Source organism: Mycteria americana, chromosome 3 (assembly GCF_035582795.1).
Source record: "Mycteria americana isolate JAX WOST 10 ecotype Jacksonville Zoo and Gardens chromosome 3, USCA_MyAme_1.0, whole genome shotgun sequence".
Lineage (NCBI taxonomy): Eukaryota > Metazoa > Chordata > Aves > Ciconiiformes > Ciconiidae > Mycteria > Mycteria americana.
This window is the reverse complement of record NC_134367.1, coordinates 93,374,703-93,399,512: the sequence shown is the minus strand read 5'-3', so window position 1 is coordinate 93,399,512 and position 24,810 is coordinate 93,374,703. Positions and strand designations below refer to the sequence as shown.

Here is a 24,810-nt window from a genome sequence, read left to right as displayed (position 1 = left end):
GCAAAGCTACAGATTTAAGACAAACTCTGTCTGCATTACATTTTCTAAAATGTGTATGGCTCATTTCCAACATGATGTAAGTCTAGGATAAACAGAAAATGAAGACTGATCACATCACTAATGATGTGAGATGTCTAGGCTTAGAACATTTCATAAAACAAAGGAAAAAGGGAAACTACATGCACTAATACAAGGAAAAAAAGTATCAGCAACTTGGAACCAAGACTTAACCCTGACATGACTTAGTTTCATTTGTAAATCTGAGCAGAGCAGTGACTTCTTTTCTCTCGTTCTATTCCTACTTACCTGGTTAGCAAGAACGAAACAAGTGAAAGTTATGCCATGGCATTTTCAACCAGGCTATTTTCATAAATAGGTACAGGAATCAACCTCAATATCATGAAAGAATGCAAGATAAATCAACTTCACATTTTCCAAATAAGAAATTAAATAAGAGGAAACCTTTCTTAACAGAGTGCATGTGCCACATTCTTTGCAATAGCAGCACAAATCCAGGCAGGTGGGAAGGAACAAAACAAAGATGAACATGAACATGTGCTAAGTGAACCACATCAGTTTGCTATAAACATTCCATAGCTTGTTACAACTCTGTTAAAATCCATGAAATTACCTGAGAAATACATTCCTCCACAATATGTCAAATGACAAGACCAAATAATGTGGCTATAACATGCTGATAAATTGTAACAGGCAGATGTTCAGACAGAAATAATATGCCTTCATTAGAAAATAGGGTGGTTGAAAAAGGTATCATCTGTACAGCAAAACCGGTGGTGAGGCTCCGCCAGCTACACCATACATTTTTCAGGTACTTCACTGCAACCTGGCTGTAGTCTTGCTCCACATCAAAAGCCCATTTGCAGCTGGAGCACAGTAGATGCCCACCTCCCAGGGCTATTTCAACCAAAACAATGCTCTTAGAGTGCTTCATGAACTGAACCTAATCACAGCAATTGGGAGCAAGTAGGAAATAAGCTATGGAAGTACACTGCCAATCTGACCTACAACAATAATGCAAACACCTCCAATGTAGGTTATTATACACCTATGTTTAGGTAACCTGGTTACTCCAACCATCACAAATTATAGGGCATATTTTACACACAGAGTGGACAGGAGGATTCACAACAGGCAGCAGACCCTTCGCAACTGAGATCAAGTTTAAGTTTCTGGTAGTGCCCCAGGAAATGGCACTCAAAACTGCAAAAGATATTTCTTTTTGCACAATGGATTAATTTGGTCTTTCTTACTTGTATCTCAAATGGCCAAAACTGACTTGGAAAAAAAAATTAAATCTAACAGTTAAAAACAAATCAAGAAAACAATAATGTGAGGAATCTGTCCTAAAAACCTAACCTCAAGTGAGACAAGCTGTTTTAAGATGTGCTGAATGTTTTGCTGGAAGTACAGAAATGACGAAGTTTTATTAATATGCTTTGTGAGCAAACTCCCATATCCTATTGTAAAGCCTGCCAGTCACACCGGTGTGTTAGCATTCTCATGTTTTTTCCCTTTGTTAATACCTCCAAACAATGGCCTACTAGCATTTCACTGATAATACATCCCTTTCAGTTCCATATTTTCTATTTCAAGAATTTTGTTTTGTAATTATAATTGTATTGTTTGCAGTCTAGATTCAATGTTCATTTATCTCCAGTAAAACATGACTTCCTCATATATACTGTGTCTGAGAACATAAAGTAATTTCAAAAATCTCGTATTTTCAATGATTATTGAATGAAATGGGGACCCAGGGCACAGTGCTGTCATCAGGTTGTAACATTGATGGCATAGGAAATACAGCATCTTGGAACAAGAACTATAACCGGAGATAAAAAGAGTACTGAACATACCATGGCACTGTCCATTCCAGCCTCTGAATCCCACTCTGCAAGGAATGCACTGGTAAGAGCCAGGAGCATTAATGCACTGTGCATCTGGACAAGTAGTTGGAGTCAGGCATTCATCAATGTCTTCAAAAAAGAAGATAAAAGGAAATACCAGTCAAAGCCATAACAAAACACTGAACAATAAACTAATCCGGTTATTCTGTCTGTGCTCATGTTATACTAATACATTTGAAGAGTTGCATACTTTATCTGTTACAAACCCAGGAAGGTACAAGTTCGCACAGATTTGTACCAGTGAAGGGGCATCTCTGAGAAATAAATTAGGTCATAGTACATGCAACTGAATCTGAATTTTCTGTTATACTACAAATCTTTGGTAGGCCCTCCATAACATAAAGCAGATCAGATTTCTGGCTTAGATAGGTAAGAATAACTTTGTTTATGTCACCCCTTTGCCATATTGAAGTGTCCTGAGGTTCTTCCCATAGTCAGTCTCAAGAGAATTTGGGAGTGCTTTGCAACAACAACAAAATTGTAACTCTGGCTTCTCAAAGCAAAAAGGAATTTGGTATTCCCCAGTGTCCTAGAGTTATGCAGCACGTAAGTATTACGTGGACTATAAATGTAATTGTGTGAATGGTAATCAAAGATGTTTACAGGAGTAGGGAGTTAATTATGTCTGAAAGAAGGCACAAGCAACACACATATCACTGAGGCTGGCAATGTTTAGCGTGATAGAAAGACTTGTTGCATCAGGAGAGGTCCTAGGTTGCCCATGACAAAACAAGAGATACGTCCTGAAAAACACATGTATTGGGTTTGCGTGGCAAGGTTTTGGTAGCGGGGGGCTACAGGGGTGGCTTCTGTGACAAGCTGCTAGAAGCTTCTCCTATGTCTGACAGAGCCAATGCCAGCCGGCTCCAAGATGGACTTGCCGCTGGCCAAGGCTGAGCCAATCAGCGATGGTGATAGCACCTCTGTGATAGCATATTTCAGAAGGGGAAAAAAAACCCTGTGCAATTGCAGCCAGGAGAGAGGGGTGAGAGTATGTGAGAAACAACTCTGCAGACACAAAGGTCAGTGAAGGAGAGGGAGGAGGTGCTCCAGGTGCTGGAGCAGAGACTCCCCTGCAGCCCATGGTGAAGACCATGGTGAGGCAGGCTGTGCCCCTGCAGCCCATGAAGGTTAACAGTGGAGCAGATATCCACCTGCAGCCCATGGAGGACCCCACACCAGAGCAGGTGGATGCGCCTGAAAAGGAGACTGTGACCTTGTGGGAAGCTGGCGCTGGAGCAGGTTCCTGGCAGGACCTGTGGACCCGTGGTGAGAGGAGCCCACGCTGGAGCAGGTTTGCTGGCAGGACTTGTGACCCCGTGGGGGGACCCACAGTAGAACAGTCTGTTCCTGAAGGACTGCACCCTGTGGAAAGGACCCATCCTGGAGCAGTTCATGAAGAACTGCAGCCTGTGGGAAGGACTCACTTGGAGAAGTCATGGAGAATTGTCTCCCATGGGAGGGACCCCATGCTGGAGCAGGGGAAGAGTGTGAGGAGTCCTCCCCCTGAGGAGGAAGGAGCAGCAGAAACAATGTGTGATGAACTGAGCACAAACCCTACTCCCTGTCCCCCTGCGCCGCTTAGGGGGAAGAGGTAGAGAAAGTCAGGAGTAGCGTTAAGCCTGGGAAGAAGGGAGGGATGGGGGGAAGGTGTTTTAAGATTTGGTTTTATTTCTCACTGCCCTACTCTGATTTGATTGGTAATAAATTAAACTAATTTCCCCAAGTTGAGTCTGTTTTGCCTGTGATGGTAATTGCTGAGTGATCTCCCTGTCCTTATCTCAACCCACGAGCCTTTCATTATATTTTCTCTCCCCTGTCCAGATGAGCAGGGGAGTGATAGAGTGGCTTTGGTGGGCACCTGGTGTCCAGCCAGGGTCAACCCACCACAATCTCATGTCCAGGCTCTGAGCATCTACCAAGAACTTCTTAACCTGCACCAAAGAAACCCACAATACATGCAATACATGCAATCTAAAAGAGACTGCATACAAAAATGACATTCAAAGACAAGTTGCTGTCAAGTGACCAATCATCAAAAGATGCTGGAATTAAAACTGTGTGGCCAGCCCCATTCCAGTCTGCTCCCATACTTGAGTATCATTTTATAATACAGTCTTTAATTACAAAATAATTATAATCTTTCTTATCAAATACTTGCTTCATACAGTGCACAGAACTAATGAAATCATCAAAGTCACCTCTAAACCCAGCTTCCTAACCTCCTGTCCCTTCCCTGCCCCAAGCCTAGTGGTTGTGTCTTCTGCAATTAAGGACTGCTACTCCAGCATAGATAGTAGGGAGGCAATTTACTCCTAGTTTTGGGAACAAGCTCACAGAAGGAACGTAGCCTCCAACACTTGTAATTTAACTGGACAATGCTCCAACATTCAGAGAATTGAACATCACAGCTCCAAACAACTCACTGGATGTGGGCAAATCGCAATTTTTCATAGAACCATGATTGTCCAGCTAAGAGTAGTTCCTCATAAAAAAAGCAACAGGCCTCTTCAGACGCTACAAGGCAGATCTGCAAATGTTTCTCAAACTGCTGTGAGATTTTTTTTTTTAAATTTAATTAACAAAAAAATCCACTTCTGCTGAAAACTGTTCTCCGAACTGCCTGGACTGTATCTGCCCTCAAAACACACAACATGAATGATATATTTGGTACAGAAATTTTCAGTCAAAATAAAGTCTAAATGCTGCAAAGCTTAAAGAAATCACAAGAAGATTTTATAGGAATACTTAATCATATGCAATGATGTTCAGCTACGCCTATAACACTGTTCTACATAAACAATAAACTCTACAACAACAACATATGTGCACTCTTGGGCTAGACCCACGACAGAGCTTGCGTGAGTATACCTTGAAGGCAGAATAAAGATGGGTAGAGGAAGTATAAGTGAACTGTGTGTATCGTGTGCAGCTTTGAGGATTCTTGCCTTTATATTTGAAGTGTGGAGGAGGTAGAAAGGAGTTATTTGTGGAATCTGGAATCTGTCAGTAGGGTAACTGTAACGTGTAGGTGTAATGGCATGGTGAAATGATTCCCTGAATGTGTCATTTCCTTGGTTTGATGGATTTAGTGCAGGAGGGTTTTTCCCTTAAGCAACCTTAAATAACTTTCAACAGAGAATTTGGTTTCAGAAATCACATATTGTTAAGTTAAATGATAGAGGACTACCACCACACTACTTAAAATACAAGCTAATAAGAAATTTGATGCACTGTGATATTCTGATTTCTAGCCTATTTTAATCACAGATTCCCTACTGACAGAGAAAATCTGGAAAAAGTAGTTGTAAGAGTGGTGTACATGAAACTCCACTCTCACAAATTTATTTTTAAAAATTTATTAAAAAAAAAAGTCTGAATAGAAAGAGGTATCTTTTAGCAATGCTCAGAGCAGCAAATATACCCACAGCAGCTTTAAGTTGCTTATTTGCTAGGCAACCTAACATGTTAGCAATTTTACTCTGTCCTAAGTAACTTAGACTAAAGCATGAACAAAACTATGTTTAAAATGAAATGGCTGCTTGTGGCTTTTACTTCACAATTCAAGTTGAAAATGAAAAAAGAAAAAAGAACAGCAAGAAGGCAAAAATATCACACTGAAAAATAATGTGACGTTTTGAAGGTCAGATGTCCTAAGATCTCCTGGAACATGAAATACCTGCTAGATAATATATCTTCAAATTTAAAAAAAGTCAACTTATTTGCTATCTGTTACAATACAGGAAAAATTATTGATTTTTTTTTTTTAAACAGAAACTTGGTAGAGTATGCAGGAAAGGACTAACAATGAAGTTAGAGATTCCATGGCAAGAGCTGTTAAAATAGCTGTCCCAAGATAGTTCTGTCCATAGTGGGGGAACTCCTTTGCAGTGTCTTAAAGCTAAATAATAGGAATTGAATTGTGGTTCCAGACATCAAATAACTGAAAAGACTGGAGAGCACTCAAAAAGGTTTCTTGTTTAAGATTGCACCCTCTGAGAATTCTCCCTTTGCAGCTCAAGCCGCAGTGCTAAACCTCCCTTGAACAGCAGACAATGTTAATAATTCCAAACAGCGGTAACATTTGGCATTGTTTTTGTGATATAAATGGTAACTTCACTTCATCATCCAGGACATACTGTAGATAAAACAAGCAATGTCCTTTTGAATGTTCTGCCATTTTCAGCTGGCGTGCAGGGGGAAGTTAAATGATCTGAAGTCAAATTAAATGAAGAAAGTAGTTGTGAGAGAAATCCACCAGTAAGGTTAAGCTAGAGAAATCACCCATGGAAATATGCACAGAGTGGGATGGGGAAAGGGAACTCTGAACACAAATAGGTATGAAACCACTGTGCCAAGACATTTCATGTGAAATCAAATAGTAAATGGAAATTGAAAGGAATTAAAAGAAATATACCAGGTAGAAAAATATTAAGTTAAACATGAACAGATCTGAGTTATTTTAATATTTCCATCTAACGGCCAGATTTCTTCAAAAATAAAGAAATAGATGTAAAGTTTTCTGTTGAGATCAGAAACAGCAGTCAATGCAAACAAATGGCTCTTCCTATTGCAGTTGTTTGGCTTGGCAACTGTTACTGTATTACTACTGGCGAAGAGTCCAAACCTACCTTCACATTCACCTCTCCTGTTCATTTGGTATCCACTATCACAATATTCACATCTGTATGAGCCAACAGTATTTATACAAAAGCCTTCCCCACAAGTATGAGGTCTTGAACATTCATCAAAATCTGCAAGATGAAAAAGTTAAGAGAAACTTTGCTTCACCATGAGATTACTGAATGCTTGCATCTCCCCTAAACTCTGCTTTAATTAAACATAAGTAAGTTTGGATTTTCAAACTGCTTGCAAGCCACAGCCCTACAGATGTTCTTACTGAGCAGTTCCATCTTACCTCATTGCTTGTAATCACAGAGAGAACGAGATCTAGAAACAACCAGGCTGTAGGGGGGAAGGCCAGTGAGCAGCCCTGTGGTTGCAAACACAATGTGTGTCACTGTGTGTGTATTGTGCCCAAGGCAGCACTAACCTGAGGAAGATCACAGCCAATTCAGGCTGTTTATATTGCTCTGCAAAGTCCATGGCTGTTTGCAGCTACATTTAAAAAATATGGTTTGTTACAGCTGCTAGTGATTGAAAGAGTTTTGAATATTTGTATTTTCCACCACAGAAGGTATTTTTACTAAATGGTAATTTTCCTAAACGAGCATGATACTAAATAAATTCTTGTTTTTCAACAAATACTAATTTTGAAAACTAGGAGGAGCTACTCAAATATTTTCCTCACCACAATACCTGGAGAGAGACAATTAAATACACTTCCAGACATTAGACCAGTACCAATGACATTCAGGAAAAAAGCTGAAAAGGGGACTTTAGGGGGTTTTAGATAAGCTTCTTGATTCATTTTTATATTTTTATTTTCTATAAAGGAGACCAGTAATTACCAACGCAGTCGGTTCCGTCTTCACTGGCCATGAATCCAGCTTGGCAAATACATAGGAAACTTCCTTCTGTATTTTCACAGCGTCCAAGGGAACAGAGATGGGGTGCCTGATTACACTCATTAATATCTGTAAAAGAAATAAAAACATAAGACTATAGAATAACATATTTAGTTGTGATTCTTTTTGTGCATTCTATGCCATGGTTTTGAAAAGACTGATCTTGTAATTAACTATTTGAAGTAGTATATTTTTTCTTCTCCCTCACAGCTGGAAAAAAGATGCATTAAATAGTTTTGGTTGGGAAAAAGAGCTCTTATTGGCTTAGACTGTAAGAATATTGCATTGGCCTGAAGAATGCGACATGATTACTATTCAAATCACTACACTTGAGTACAAGCTGAGCACAAGCTGCAAGCATGGAACATTAACACAATCTGGATGAAATAGAAGGATTTTATGTTGCCATTTGGCTGTGTATGTGTGTAAATTATTTTTTAATACTGTAGTTGCACCTGACAGCATGCGCACCAGTGTGAAGTTACTGAACTTTTGGTAGCATGAAAAGTCAAATAGTATATAATCTGGCAACATGATATAATAAACTCCTTCTGATCCAAGTTACAGAGGAACCAGCATACTCTGAAAGAAGGAAAGATACTGATACAGCTGCTTCCAAATCTGAAATAGCTCATCTAGAGCCAGTCTGAGCTCTGCTTCATGTTCATCAGAGCCCTCTGTTCCAGAACGTACTAGCTTTGAAGGGCTGAAGACCTCACTTTGCAGATCTCCTAATGTGTTCTGGGATGCTTATGATATACTTTCTCTTTTCAGCAGAAGGTTGAAAGGAAGACCTAACAACATGCTGGATTTAGTCCAGCTGCAGAGCTGGTAGCTGGGCAAATCATTCTGAGAAGCACTAATTCAGTCATTCTTTCTCCAAACAGAAGCGTATTTCTTCCTAGCAGTCTGACTCGTTTAGATACCCCATATAAAGCCAGAAAGAGATGGTCTGTCTAATCACTTTTTCTCTCGTCTCACAATGGGAAAGGCTTTCATTCAATTTACTTAAATTCATGTTCAGTTCTGAGCAGCTGAAAGGCTGTATCAGAGACGAGCTAGCAAATTTTATTTGACATACAAAAACTAGTTTCTGTGTAGTTTGGAAGTATTCAGTAGAGGAAGCAACTCCTGACTGCACTGTAGCATATTTCCCCTGACCAGACTCTACATTTCGAGCATTTCATAGCATGGTTATTTCAGATTTTTGAAAGCATCCATTCATACCAGAGCACTTTGTCTGCTGATCATTAAGTTTGTACCCCTCGTAGCAGATGCAAGTGTATCCCACAGGCAAATTAACACAGTGTCCTGCTCCACAGATATCAGGATTAACTGTACATTCGTTGATTTCTAAGCAAACAAAAAAAAAAGTTTAATGTTAAACTCTCCCACATAATTCAGTAAGTGTACAATATTCTGTAATCCAAGTAAAAAGATCAGGCCTGAAAACAACTGTAAATCAAGTCTGTAAGTCCTGAGTTTCTGTAATGGATACCTTGTCTGAGAGAATATAGAAACCATCTAGGCTTTTCCTAATGGCATATTCTCATGTCCCATCCAAGATCTATAAATGGGTACATAAAAAATAAAGTAAAATGAAGATAATATAAAACAAAAATTAATACTATTTAACCTTTGCATCGAAGGTTAAGAAAATAACTGTAGTGGGTTTCTGATTATTTTTACAGAATACTCATCTGTTAATGGTTTGGATGTATTTTGTAAGATAAGGAGATTCAAATACGGGCAGCATTGGATGCTAAACCCTTATAGTATTTTTAGAATTTCTCAAAGTATATGTGTTACTGCAAAAAATACTAATGACTGTGTTTAGTTGCAATTTAAACTAAGGTTATACAGCAGCACGAAATCGTAATTCCTGAAAAAGTTCTGTAAAGAAGAATCATTTACCCAGACTATTTAGAAATACGTTACATTTAAATTTAACTAAATCTTAAAGTACAGAATTAAGGCACTCAAAAACATCTCAACTCTAACTGCATTCAGTTTTTTAAATCAAATTTAGCATTTTGTCCTACAAATCTTACTTCACTTGTACTTTACTATCTCTTAAATATCTGAACTACACTTGGAACTGTAGCTGAACAACAGATTGATTTATTTGTTTATAGCACACAGCAATTTCTAGTTCCACTCCTTTTTCTGAGGAAAGAAAAAACAGCAGAACATGGAAAACTACCATTTTTTTCTAACTGACATGAGTTCCCAGCAGGGTAACTTCCTCTCCCTATAAAGAAGCAGGGAGCTGGCTGGCAGAAGGGGAACAATCACAGCAGAGCTGACTTGCAAATCCTGGTTTGACAATCACCATTAGTAGAACTTTCATATGGGATTGACGAACTGTGATTATAGGTAATTGAAGGAGGCAGCTGAAGGCTTACAGAAAGACAGGATTCTTTCTCTACTCTTAGAGTAGATTCAGGAGGATTTAACTGCAGACAGAATCATACTTCAAACAACTGGGTGATTTAGACCCTATGACCCTATGCATGTTGCGTGCAACTCAAAAATCCATTCCTACATGAAGGAAAGCCATCTTTGAAGAGTTCAACTTTTTAAAGCATATGCAGTTTCTCCCTGTGAATGCAAACTGGAAAACCTCTTGGTAGGCCTAGATATACATATACTATATACAATATTGCATTGTAAAGTATTGACAGTTACAATTACAATATTGCAATTACTTCAAAGCCTGTGTTAATTTTGAGAGACTAGCCAATGTGACATTGTAATGCTCTCATGTACTTTCACCTTTTTCTTTTCAAAAGTACAGCAAGTGAAATTTTCATGCCTTTTGGACACAGCCATCACTTACACAAGTCTCAGCTATGACGGGAGCATTACTTGCATTTCTGTTATTTTCACTTCTTGACACATGGGTGTAGAAAAGGCAACTTTAATACATCAAAAACCGAAGAAGCACAAACATCAAAAGAGCATTTCAAAATAGATGTTACAATAACTCCTCATCTGCTTTTTGTAGGACATGCTGATCTACATCCCATGAAGTCTACATCCCTCAAAGAACATGATCACGTATACTTCATGAACACATGTGCAGACTATCTAAAGACCCGACGTGTAGCCAAGAAGTCTTCAGTTCTGGACTTTGGTTGCAGATCATGTAATCTGAGGTGGAGTTATTAATTTTTCCTTCTATCATTTATTTGTGGGCACAAAAATGGCAAGTACATCCTGGGAGGGTCCAGTCCTAGCTCTATTGACAGTACCCTCATTGCTGTGCTGTTCTCTCCCCAGAGTATTCCTTTCTGTTCTACAGCTATATTCTCTTCACGATTGTAATTCAGAAGTAGCATGGAACAAGTTATAGTGTCAGGAACTGACAGTCATTTCTTAATTTATTTTAGTTCTAAAAAGGAAGTACAATACCTGTAACTTGAGTAGGTGCAATTACTTGACTTGCACTTGAAGTAGAGACTTCAGGAGCAACTTCAACAGGCAGAGGAGGAGATGTTTTCTCAATCACTACTGTGTGACATGGAATGGAAATCAATCACATCCAAAAATAACCCCTTAAAGCATTAAGAAAAATCCCCCCTTAAAGAATTCACACATGATACTGAGTGAGCCAGACACTATGGAGCTTTTCATTAGTTTATTCTGCTTAGATCTGGAGTAGAAAAAAAAAAAAAGTATAATTGCATTTTCCATCCTTCTACTGCTTGGGAAAAAAACTGAGGTGCTAAAGAAAGCAAGCACAATAGTAAAACTTTTGCAGCAAAAGTTATGCATAAATCTACACAGAGGCACCTAAGTAAAGTTTCCTCTTGAAAGGGGCATAAGGCCTCAACTTTGCTGACATTAAAATACTCATGCATGTAATCCAGGATATCACTTTTGCCTAAAATATGTCTTTGCCTCCTAACAAGTCACCCAGCCAATGTCAACCTCTCAATTCTGCCCACTTCAGCTTCCATGATTTTTTTTTCCCCCATATTCTGCTCATGAAGAAATTGCTTGTGAAGCTGCAATCAATTTTTCATTAACCTCTGTTACAATTGCTACCTTCCTGTTCTTTGAGGAATTGTAAGCACTCTTTCATACTAAAAGACAAGTCAGAACAAGCTACCTGGAAACTGTGGATGCAGGTTAATCGTTGAAATTCCAGGAGAAAGCTGAGGCTGCCCAGGCTCTAGATCAGGCTGCTTTTCTTGATCAAGGGAAGTTAATTCCTAAAAGAATGATTAAAAATTTACATTCTGAAAACATTTTCTTGATTCAGCTATCATAACAACCCACAAACTGCTGGCTTGAGAAACTGCTAACATTCTCACGAGTGGGTTTTGATAGCAGATCATTAATTACCACCAACTTAAGCCTGAAAGAACTGGAGTATTATGTTTACACAATGGCATACAATTTAACATTGATTTTATTTGAAGCAGCCATTTCATGGAGCTTCTAATTTTATCTTTGCCTTTGTTTCTCCATAGTTCTCCCATCCTCTGGTCTTTAATTGCTTATGAATAGTATTTAATTGCAGTTCAGCATCACACAAAAGTACACAATCACATATGTCTCTTAAGTCTTTGACCACTGTGAAAGCTTCTCTCAGCTATTGCACTGATCATCTTATTTTCATAAAAGTGTTAGATGCTTGTAAGTCTTCAGGAAAATGAAATGAAGTACAGCTGCAGTTACTCCTAACAAATCCCATTATCTTCAGCATAGAGAACCTGGAACCTCCAGAATGGGGGACTGAACACAGATACACACTTGCTCTTCTCCACTGAATACACAGTAACCCTAAAAAAACCTAGGAAACCAACAAGTCTCTTAAGCAGGTGTCACAAATGCTTCTCAAAGTTTATACTGTTTCTCTCCAACTCATTTTCTCTAGCTGTCAGTATCTGTGGCTCTCCTTCATACTGTCTGCCTTTTTCAATATCCCCTCTGAAATACAGGCTCCAGAATGGGATAGAACAATATAGTACTAGACCCTCCACCAATGCCCTAAAGAGAGGTTAAAGTAATCTCTTTCCTGTACCTCACTACCTGCCTGTTGCTGTATATAATAACAACATGAGCTCTTTTTGCCTCAGGGTTTGCACTGTAAGTCCACAGTGAGTTGTTTGTTCCTCATAAATCCTAAATCCTTTTCAGAGTTATCATATCACATCTCATACACATGGTCTGCATTCTAATTCCTAGATAAATGACATCATGTTTTACCTGATCAGGGGCTGCAGTTGCCACTAAAACCAGAAAGAAAAAAGAAAATTAATCAGTCTTCCAATAACATTTACTTACACATTCTACTTAAAACTACTAGCACATTTGAAAGTGGTTGTTGCCATCGCAGAAAAATTTCAAACTCTAGCCTCATTCCAAAATGGTACAAACTTGAAGTAATGTTCCTGAAGCAAGCGTAAAAACTAACCTGAAATCAGAATAAGATTCTACACACTGACCAATGCTTATAATTACTTACTCAGTATTGAGCTGCCTTATAGGTTTCTCAATTGTTTCCTTAGAAACAATCCGAGAAACTCACAGGTTAACTCACTGATTAAACTTTTTTAATACTTTCTAAGGAATATTAACATCTGTAATTATTTTAACGGTGAATTAATATCATAATGGCATATAACTAATGATTAACAAATTTGCAAGAATTTATTGTAAAAAAAAATCAAGTTTTAAAATTTGCCTTTTCTTTAAGAAAGCAAAAGTGGTTTGTTTGGGTTTTTTTTCCTCCACAAAAGTGACTTTTTTTCTGGGAAGGAGAGGTAGACATTTTATGTAAGTTTTTATTTTCCTTTGCAGTTTGCCTTTTTTGAATTTGTCTTTTACTGACGAAAATCTATATGCTTCTGTAAAGAACTCTAACAATATTTTTCTTTTCACAATCAACATTTTCAACAGGATAGATTTAAAAAAAAAAAAAATCACTCCTCTTGCTCTAGTTTCTTCAGTATTAGCAGGGAGGCTGATTATCAATACTAAGAGAACTTCTAATAAAATCTCAAAAATTACAAATGCAAACATATAAAAAAATTGAATATAAAATTCAAACGTGTGTGCGTCATTACTGACTTAGAGTAAGCATAGTTTTTAAAGTTTTTTATTAAAAAAAAATACTCCTTTTTTCTCCAGATTCTCTGTGTTTTAAGATTTACTAGAATGTGGCAATCTTTCTAATTACTGAAGTAATATTTTAGCAAATGATACACCCCTTTTTTCCACTTTGTAACACAGAAAAGCCCAGAGGTTTATTGAGTTTATATAATCCAGCACAGTCTGTAAGTATATTTGAATGGCTTATTTTTCTCTCCAGATTCAGTTTAGCTCCATTTTCTTTTTGAAAGCAAAACTAGAGCAGTGGTTTTAACTGGAAAGTAACTGATGCTGCACAGAATTTTGCAAAGTCAGCTGACTGAAACTCTTTCTAATAATGGCCTGACATACAGATACATAACTGCTACTTGGAAATAACCTATTAAGTACTCAATATCATGAGAGGGTTCTTCAGCAATGTATTTCTTCTTGTCTACAGTTAGTTCTTGCCAAATTTGCTGGCAATGTATTTATAATAGTGCTGCTTTCAGCATTTCTTTGCTTCTGCATCTGTTTTAGACTCAGGAAAACTTCAGCTGCTACAGGTTCTTAGAGGAGCTTGCAGAAAACAAACTCTGAGAAAAATATCTTAGAGGAGTCAACTAATTGTTAAACAGCCCAGCAGAGAGGGGCTGATCCAACATGGTCATGCCGAGGGAGTGCAGAGCTGCATGGGTAAGAGCAGACCACATGAACAGCATGCATGCCCATATCAGGTGGTGCTAATCTACAGGAGTGCATAGAAGCAAGATGATGAAAACCCCTTAGCTTCTGCCACCCCAAATACTAGTAAATCAAAGCCTGAGTTGAGTCCTTTGTTATATGTTAGAGATTATAAATAACTTTATAAAAGACTTAAACCAAATATTTACTATTTCTTATCATAAAGATTAATAAGATTAAAGCAGTCTCTCTCTCCATGGTGTTCTCAGCATCTGGCAGAAGCTATACATAAAATTTCAGAAGTAAATCATGTAACACAATACACTCCACGACATGGAACACTCTGCTGTGGGAAGTGATGCCTCTTTGTCCTTCACTGTATGCATCTACTCCACAAAGAAACATACCATTGAAGACACATGCATAGAAATATAGAAAGACTAAATTTTCCCACTCTCACCTTCTTGCACAGCCATCTCAGTCTCACTTTTCTGTGAGAAGGTCAGTGCCTCCACCGGCTCTTCCTTTGCTGGGAGAGGTGGAGGAGAAGTACCTTTAGCAACAGGTTGAGTAATCGGGGTCTTGCCAATGACAGGTGGCTGTACTCTAACTGCAGGGTGATGATATAGCTTGTTTCTGTGAGGGCCAGAAACCGTATAACCCATTCCACCAGGGCAGATTTCCTTAAAAGCAGCTAGATTTGGGATGGGAAAATATTCCTTTTAGGAGGCTAAAAGTGCAATATGTTGACATAGTGGAAAATATAATGACTACCACTAATAAATTTAATCTCATATTGTATATACATTTTTACAGAAAAATACTTAAAGACAAGCTACGCATTGCATGCTAATATGACTGAGCATTCTTCCAAAAGCATGTTCTGGCTGTTATTCCCAGGAGGTTTCCACTCCAGTTTACCATTTTCTTCAGTTATGTTTAATCTAGCATTATATCAAGATAATTTTTTGTACTAATCGCCTTCAAACAGTATAGCCTTTCCGAATATGAATTTAAATATGCAAATTGTCATCATCATCTACATTGCACAAGGAATGAAGATCACTATTTCTGTCATTCTCTTTTTGCCAAAACCAAAGGAAAAAAGCTCACCACCCTGTACTAGAGGAGCAGAAGAATATCAACCAGTAACAACATTCATTCACAGGATCTCATTTGACTCTATCAGAGGTCTCATACCAGCTCTGATCCAAATTCCACTGAACTGAATAAGTCTTTCCACTGACCTCAGTGGGCTGGATAAAAACAAGATGGGGATCATAAAAAGCCAAATCACCACTGGAAGAGAGGGGAAATAATCTCATTTATAAAGCTGCTACAGAAAAAGTTAATGAAAGTCAGGCAGCAGCACCTGCTCTGATCTTTGCAGCTGCTTTACATGAACATCAGGTTTTGCAGTCCTAGTGGAAGACTAGAATGAAAAAGAAATACAGGTCAGCCTTCCTCCCCATCAAAGATAACAGCTATGCTCCTGGGGAGCATAGGGAGACCTATGGGGACAGGGAGACCTTCGGGGACAGGGAGACCTTCAGGAGTCTTGAGGGGGCAGTGCTTCATTGTCCTCATTGCTCTAGGTAAAGCTATGTTGGGATGAAACACCAAAGATTTAGTGTCCCATGTGCCTGATGTGATTTCTTACAGCTTCTTAAGAGATGTGCTGAGTGGGGCATTGGTAAGTTCACAAATTCTGCTTTGAACACATAAGGGGTTTAAAATGAATTAGCATCTAAAATAAAACCACAAAATACTAGCTATAGGTAGTCCACAGATTAATTCATTAAATTATACATTAAATTGCAGTATGCATTAATTGGATACTGTGTTCTGGTGTTGTCTTAGTAATAGAAAAGATGAAGGGTCAAAATGATTAAATTGAGTGGATTCAGAATGATGAAATACTTTTTGCTGGGAAATGCTAATATCAAAACTTGTCACAAAAACACCCAATTGAGGGTGGGAATTCTGGTCAAAGGAGGAAGACAGAGAAAATTTGATGCCTGTCCCTTCAGATGCATACTCAGGATGTAGGAAATCATATTCTCTCAAATGCAGAATAGAACTGTGAGCCTTATTCTACCACAGCTCTGATAAGTGCTCTCAACACCTGGGTATACAAAGCTGGCCTCTCTCAGTTTTTCTTTTTTGAAGCTGGTCTACTTTATACAAATATTTTAAAAGCTATCAGAGAGTGAGATCATGACTTTTTAATTCAATGACTCTTAAATTAACATGGGATGCTGCAGTAAATACATTACCCCATTCTGGAGTATCCCACTTTCACATATTTTTCATAGAAAACTCTGAAAGATTATGAATTTAACCTGTTATAGAAAGGAACATGTTTTTAAATCATGAAAGTTGTCATGAAATGGGAAAAGTGTTTCCCACACAGCTCATCAGAATTTTCTACTTGCATATTTTCTCTCTGAAGTCTTTTCACTAAGAAAAATCACTGAAATAACCAATTCCACATAATATTCTATGATGTACTTTTTATGACTAGAGAGCAGTCAACTTTGCAAAAAGATATATTCTCTGCTCCAGAATACACACAACTGAGCATAAAGCCTCATGCAATATTCTCATAGATGTAAAGCACCTGCATTTAAATTGGAAGTCATCTCATGAGAATGTATTTTTTCTCCATTAAAAAGCCATAGAAATATTATTTATCTGAAAGTGAACTAGGCTTTTAAAATCCTAACCGGTGATCTAGCAACCCAATAGTCACGCAGGAACCAATGGCTTTAAAAATCAACTGAAATGCTAAAAAATGTTGGTCACTTCCATTTCTGTAAGCCCAACTTAAAAAAGTAAGGAATCTGCTGCTCTTATGTCTCTGATGCTAGCTGCAGATTTCCTAAAGCAGCTAGCTAGTTTTGAAAAATCTAGATCTTTATGAAATACTCCAGAGAAATACATGACCTGTATCATAACAGTGACAGCTGCAGCAGCAACTTCAGGAAGAACAGTGGATTACCATTACAAATACCTGTGCTAAAATACTGAACAGGCTGTACATCATGTATATTACAATAAGCAACGATACTTTTAAAAAAGATTAATTTGACCATACATTTGGACAAAAAATAACATTCAACTGATTTTCACTAAAGACTCCAACTTTAGTAATTTAAGTTTTAAGCAAAATTAAGGAATAGAAGGTACTCGAAAGCAGCGATCAGTACCTATAATATGTGGTATCTTAATCTATGAGCAGCCTAAATGAGGGTGGTGACCAACCAAGCTGGTATTTTCCAAGTCCTTATATATTTAAAAACCAGCAGGACTCCAAGTGAACACTGATAATACAAGTGAGCTTTATGTATCAAGGAAGGAATTAAGTGAAAGGTGGCATGAAATGTTTAACTATCAGTTCATTGTTAAGAAGGCAAATCCATACTTAGCACATTCCTCAAAATGGACGGTAAAGACAGGAAGAAAGGTTAGAAAGCAGAAATACTCCCATACATATCCCACTAACTGTAATGTAAACTACAACACATGTAGTTCTGTAATCTAATTCTCAAAAGCTACCACCCTTTCACTGGTGCCTCTAACAACTGAAGAGTATTAATTAGATTTTGGGTTAATTTGTCTGTATCTATAATCAGAATATAATGTACAATGAATTTATCTTCATGTGATAGAGAATCAAAGTTCAAGGACATATTCTGAGATGCAAATATTGTTAATCTGGAATTCTATCACAACATATCAATTCCTTTGTTTTAATCACAAATCCCTATGAACAAAACTACTGTATGTGATTATTCTACTAGCATGTAGAGAACTGTCATAATTCACTGATGGACACTTCTTGTTTAAAATCAATTCTTGGATTATTTTTTTTTTTAAGCATGCATAACAAACATAGGGTGTGGGCAAGAGCTTGTATTTTTAATAGACAGTTCTTACCTGTTCCTGGAAGCGGACACTTCTCACAGTGCGGGCCCCAGGCTTTGCCAACACTGCAACAGCAAAGCTGCTTGCTGAGCTGAACAGAAAGAGGATGCATACATTGCTTTCCTGCACTAACAAACCGGTAGCAGGGTCCTTTCTCTTCGGCAACTATGGGATTATCAGCTGCAATGAAAGTGGAAGAGAGGATGGTACTGTTCGCATGAAAAGCAAAACAGAGAAACACCACTAGATTTCCAACACCAGTTAAGTGGATTAATATTACCATCTGCACAAGTTTTATTTCAAACACCTATCTCAAGCCATAATCACGACATAAAAGAAAATTCTTATTTTGCATCAAACACCCCTGAATTCCAATTCATCCTAGACCAAGGATAAAAAGTACTTTTAAAGAAAAAAAAAAATTTCCAAACCAGCAGTTGCCATGCTGCCACAATAAAGAGTCAGAAGCAGCTCTCGCTTCTACACAAGTCCAACTGCTGAAGACTAAAGTCAATCACTAGCAATATACAGTTGTGTCAAGCTACATAGCCACTGGAACATTCAGCTCTAAGTAGGGTATATAAATAAGAGTGCAAAAGGATTAAGTATCATACACTTTTTTTTTATAAAAGACACAATTATATATTTACATTTTGTTACGCTTAATTTTAACGTGGAAGAGCCAAAGGCCATAAGCTATGACTACTATGAGGTAACAGGAAGCTAAGATCCATCCAGCTTTCTAATTTATGCATCTACATTCACATACAGTTAACAGCTCTGGGTAATATGTTCATTTAAATCAAAAAATACAAAGACTATCTGATTTTCAACGTGACATGTAAAAGCAAAAATGAAAACCAACTCCTCTTTTCTGGTGTTAAACTGAAGTGATAAGAAATTCTTCAAAATGCTGAAAAACTTTCTCAGTAATTGAGTGTCATTAACTAGTAGCATAAGATAATTATGCTGAAAAAATGAAAGAATTCACCTACAGCTCTAGACTATATTTTATAAATCTAAAGATAGCTCAGATAAGGAGCTCAGGAAATGCGGTATTTTTCACTTGTAAATATTCTTCCCAAAATCTTGAAGTGAGAAATTTAGTTGTTCTCTATGCCTTCTTTTCTTCTTGCAGAGGTAGTTGATCCCAAACCAAGTAAAAGCTGATTAACAGAGGAAAATATTTTCATTCATGCTGTTCACAACTTTTTCTTTCTCCTAATTATTTCTTAATTTTTAATCCTTCTTAATCAGAAGGAAAATGTGCCAAAGGTCATCCTGGGCTGAATGTTTAGTAATGGAAACTACCCAGGTCAAAGCTGCAGAGGTGGACGAGGCAAAGGCAGGACACAAAGATGATTTCAGCTGGGGAACAAGCAGAGAGCGGGGGAAAAAAAAAAATTGTGGGAAGGAGAACTCCAGGCTGGTGAGAAAGGCTGAGTGTATGAGGAGGCTGGATGTGGCCTCAAAAGTTTTATGACAAGAAAACCAGAAAAAGATGGCAAGGATCCTGGACAGCCACTGGTGGAGACCAGGGCTTCCAGGACAAAGAGACAGAAAAGAGGCATGAGCGCTAAGACTGGCTAAATAAAGTGAATAAGCTGAGAAGAGGAGGCAGGGACAGCAAAAAAGACGGGGATAGCTTAGAAGAGTTGGGGCCAGTCAAATAAATCCTCATCTGAAGTGCAACTAAGTATCTGTTTTGGTACACTGATTACACTGTTACTTACGTATGCATCTTGAGAGGGTAGGATCTGGCACAAATCCCATTTTGCAGGTACATCTGTAGCTGCCCATGGTATTCAGGCACTCACCATTAGGGCATACTCCCTGTAACTGACACTCATTGATATCTGTGGGAAAATTGAAAATAATCAGATACTGAAACATGTATTAATATTCTTCTTTCTTCAGAAGTTATCTTTTTTTAAATATGTGCAGGAGAACTGTTATGAGTTAACACTCCAATCAACACTTTTTCCCCATAGTGACAACATTTGATTTATAACCTTTTAAAACATTGCTGAGAACATAACAGAAAACCAATTACATTTATACATCGTTCTCAAGTACTCTGAATTAAAAACCAAATACACTTTGACTGGCTTATCAACCCCTCTTTTCCTGACTAGATGATTGCTTGCGCAGTCAAACACAATTCACAAGAACATTCATGGAGGCAAGTTTTAAGCAATGTAGTATATTTTGTACAGGATGGAATGTTGCTTGATGCATTTAATACAGTTTTTATTGGTATTTGTAGTCGGTAGTGCTTGAAGGTTCATTGTGCTGGAAGAAGCACAATGCAAAAATACCATCTCTAGCCTAAAGAGCTTACCATCTTAATAGCAAGAATATGCTTCAGGAAGCACAGAACACACATGATGCGGGACAAAAAGGATTGCATCCGTGGGAACACAACTTTGTAATAATTAACAACTGCTTTGATAAAGTTTGCTGTTATGAGGCTACCTGCATCAATGTCCCTTTCAGGATCTCACTGAATTATTCTCCCATGCCCCAAGCACTGGGCCTCAGGTCTTTATCACACTTGGGGTTGTATCTATAATTCACTTACTCTCAGAACAGGACCTGTCTGACAATCATCTGGATACCATCTGTAACTAAGTATGCCAAACTAGGATTTTATTTCAGGAGACAGTAACAATGTAGCTTGCACTGATAATCAAAACCTTAAAATAATAATAATTAAAAAAAACCCCAAACCCCTAACCTGTAATTATCTCTGTCATAAATTGTCATGGCTCCTCTTTCAGAAAAATAGAGACAGCACATTGAAACAGACCTACTTCAAGATGTTTACATGCATTATTTCTACGTAAGACTTTCCCTCCCTATCCCTAAGTTAGGAAAAAATGCGTACCTTGCTGGGTAAACAAGCTTCAAGTGGAAGTCAAATATTCCAGCTAGCGCCTTGGAAATCAGGTATTAGTGAACATTTTATCTAAAATATGTAATATTTATTACCTTTCCTCCTAGTTTTATAAAAACTTTCACCATTTTATTTGGCCTCATTGTATGTTGCTGCCTCATTCAACACAATCAATGAGGGTAAGAAGTTGAATATGTAAAATGTAACAGATGTGCTGGAGTTTGCTTTTGGAAACCTACAGAAAGAAACTTTCACGTTCCTACCTTCTTCATTTTTCTCCACAAGTTTGGCTACCTGTCTCACTACATAGGAGTGCAAGACTTAAGCTCACAGTACAGCAGACTGTAGCAGCTGCCATGTCAGCTGCAATTTTTCCCAAATATTCAGTGTTGAGCTTATCCCTCAGCTCTTCCAATGCTATACCTATCTAGTATCTTGACACCACCTGGATCAACTTCACCTCTATGCACTTAGCCACACGTGACAAAAAGTGATAATTTATATCCTAGAACTTTGGATGAAATGTGATGGAAACCACATGAATTACAAAGGATCAGCTCTGTCTCAAAGGAATTTTCAAGTGAAATTCCCAGACGACATGACTTTCTGACCTCAGAGGGAGTGGACTATTTAAAAAGGAGAATGGTATAAGAAAAGAGCACAAAAACCTGCTGAAATAGTCTCCTACAGCAGTCTACCTTTTGACCCATCCAATCTTTGAGCAGGAAGATATCCCATATAAGCACAGTATCTTATTTATCTTATTTAAGGATTACCTTATTTAAGATAAGATTATCTTAAGGAGTATCTTATTTAAGGATTGCACTACTACAGAATATTTACTAAGCTAGACTCATTCTGATGCACTCAAAATTTTTTTTAGACAGTTTCTTCAGCTGCTTAGTCAGACTAGACTCTTTCTTTTGCCCTGAAATCTCAAAATATGATTGAAGACATCTACAGAGTGCCAACTGACCCCAAAATGAAGATCATCATTGTTTCAATACCATTATCTTTTCTGACTATTGCGAGGAATGAACTTAAATCTTAACAGCTAGCAAACTAAAGACATTATTGAAACATCCCTAAATAGAAACATATTGATGCTGCCGTAAAGTTGTCGGGAGGAAAGGACATATTGCTAACCCTCCACTTTCAAACATCAGGCACGACAACAAACATAACGGAAGAGAAGATTATGAAATACCTAGAAGCTAATACAAAGCAAATACTGGAGCACTCAAGAATCCACTATCAAATTTTCTACCTGTTGTCAGTTTGGGTTGTCAGATCGGTCCTCAAATGCTAAACCATAGAACAATTTTACTTGCTTTAATGAAGTGCTGACTCTGTCATCGGAAACAAGTTGGAGGAAGAGGCAGTATGCTTTACTCTGACTACAGAAAAAATCTCAATACCTGGGTTCATTTCAAAATAAAATTCCTCAACATAACTACACAAATACACAGATTATACACATACATACGTGCAAAAAGCACATACAGATTTTGGAGAAAGAGGAAAAACATAGGAGAAATTAAGACATGGAAGATAACATCAAACATCAAGAATTAAAAATTAAGATACATATTTTTAACAAGGACTGTGATCTTTTATTCTAATCTGACTTTTGCTTTTTATCATTTAATATTAGTTACTTGTTGGTGTTGACATTGGTACATATAGTGAAAATAATTGCTCACTTTCTACATTGTAACAGCCAGACATTTTAAAACAACTTTCTCCCTTTACAAATTCTAAATATACTTGTTTTTTTAATAGGAAAATTAACTTATACTACTGGGAAAAAAATGGAAGATATCTCACAGGGGACATACATAACATATCGCTTTTTCTTGTCACTTTTTCTGGAATATATATGCATGTAGAATTAGCAGAAATGCTCTGTCTAGTGAAGACAGCATTTAAATTTTAAATCAGTGAAAAAGACAACTTATTTTAAATAATATTAATTATGACTTTGATTTTATAGTTCTTATTTTCAAAGAGAGACCAAGTCTCTTGTTTGTTAACCATTAAAATACATTGCTATTTGCTTACAAGTCATAATTATGAAAAATTTAGCACTTTTCTTTCCTATCTAGGAGGGTAACTCTACCATTCTACATGTTTTTAAGCAAGGTAAGTAATTTCATAGCTTAACATAAGTGCATTCATACTTTCAATGTTCAAAATGATTAATGATGCATTTTTCATTTATTAGATAATGATTTTACTCATTGTTTGCATCAAGCTTCATTTTAAGGAATGTTAAAAATCTCTATATGGATAAATTTTATTATTTGAATACTGAAAGTATACAGGCATGTAAAAAACAAAAAGTAAAATCCTGCAAAGACACAGATAGATAAGAAGAGAAAAACAAATTTATGAAACCCGCCTTCTAACTTGACTTTGAATCATTTTATTCACAATGCTAGTATTATCTGTACTACTCAAATGAACCATATCTTTTAAGTTTGTAGAACTATATCTGTATGTTGTAGAAGGAAAAAATGGTGTCTGTTATTATAATTCTCAAGCAGTTTTTCAACTTTTAATAACTTAGCTAGTGAACTGAAATGCATATATATATATTTACAGTGAAAAGAAGAAAAAAAAATTCTGTTCTGCAGAAGGGGGTACAAAATCTGGCTTTGCGCTTAAACAAATTGTAGTTACAGGTTACAGCCTTCAACTAACTGAGTGATCTTGAATACCTAGTAGCAAAACTGTGCAATTCGGATTATAAATTAATTTTTTTTAACATAGCTTATATTTAAGTCTTTATACAGAGAAACTATAATTATGAATTTTGAAGTAAATTGAATTTAAATATCATCTAAATAGAAATTATGCACATTTTTACAGATCTGAACTTTATTTTATGTCACTGCTGAGAAAAACTGGCATAGGAATGTATTGGATGCATTTGGTGATACTGGGAGAATCCTGTTTTAGACTTTTGCCTACTAATAGTGAAGGTTTCACGGCATTATTTACTGAAGTGTCTAATTTGCAGGTAGATGGGATCTTCCTATAATTCATCAATACACAGTTATCTTTCTTTCCAAATGATTAAACTATTCTGCAGGAAACATTCACAGATGCTGTCATTACTGCCTCTGTATTAAATCTCTTCCCAGATGAACCGTTCTTGTACATCTAGTATTTAAAAATGTAACACCCCATTCACATGTACTCTGTTATTGCTATTTAATATGGGCACTGCTACATCCAAGTACCAGCTTATATGTATGTATATACCAATGAATGTTCCTTCTAGAGTTCCCGATACGGATATTTCCCTTGCTAAATTTGTCCAATTTTTAAAGTTAACTTTATTGTGCATGTTCTGATGCCTCAGCATAACTTAATTAATGCCTCTTTTCCAAGTCATGTCTTCTCAATGAGCTAATAGAATTATTGAGCTGATGCTCTGTGCTGAATTACACAAGCCTATCTAGGGATTCAACAGAAACAAGCCACAAGTTGATTAAAAAAACCTTCACATTTTCAAAAGAAGCATACGTACATGTAAGAATAGTGTTTATTTAACAACTGTCTGTAAAAAAACCAAACAAAACCCTTCCAGATTTACTATCTACTTCACTTCATTTCAGACTATGGTAAAAGGCCACCTACCCAAAATCTTTCCTACCATCTGCCAGCCCGCCCAGCTGTGCAAATTGCACTGGAATCAACTTGTTTTAGCAGCTGGAAAAGAAATCTGATTCAAGATTAACAGACTTTATTTTTTTCTTTTTAG

At 37.1% G+C, this 24,810-nt stretch overlaps 1 protein-coding gene across 6 annotated transcripts in view; it reads right to left on the bottom strand.

Moving 5' to 3' along the window:
• Positions 1-24,810, bottom strand: part of LTBP1 (latent transforming growth factor beta binding protein 1) — a 203,788-nt gene that overhangs the window by 62,680 nt on the left and 116,298 nt on the right. For 2 of the 6 annotated variants that reach the window (XM_075496119.1, XM_075496125.1), the window contains 10 exons: positions 19,879-20,001; positions 18,158-18,325; positions 14,679-14,912; positions 12,671-12,693; positions 11,568-11,670; positions 10,868-10,966; positions 8,681-8,806; positions 7,397-7,522; positions 6,557-6,679; positions 1,875-1,994 (listed from right to left, as the gene is read on the bottom strand). In XM_075496119.1, the coding sequence (XP_075352234.1) occupies positions 1,875-1,994; positions 6,557-6,679; positions 7,397-7,522; positions 8,681-8,806; positions 10,868-10,966; positions 11,568-11,670; positions 12,671-12,693; positions 14,679-14,912; positions 18,158-18,325; positions 19,879-20,001 (1,245 nt within the window). The remainder of the gene's footprint in view (positions 1-1,874; positions 1,995-6,556; positions 6,680-7,396; positions 7,523-8,680; positions 8,807-10,867; positions 10,967-11,567; positions 11,671-12,670; positions 12,694-14,678; positions 14,913-18,157; positions 18,326-19,878; positions 20,002-24,810) is intronic. The other 4 variants (XM_075496120.1, XM_075496123.1, XM_075496122.1 and 1 more) reach the window with 3 other exon arrangements.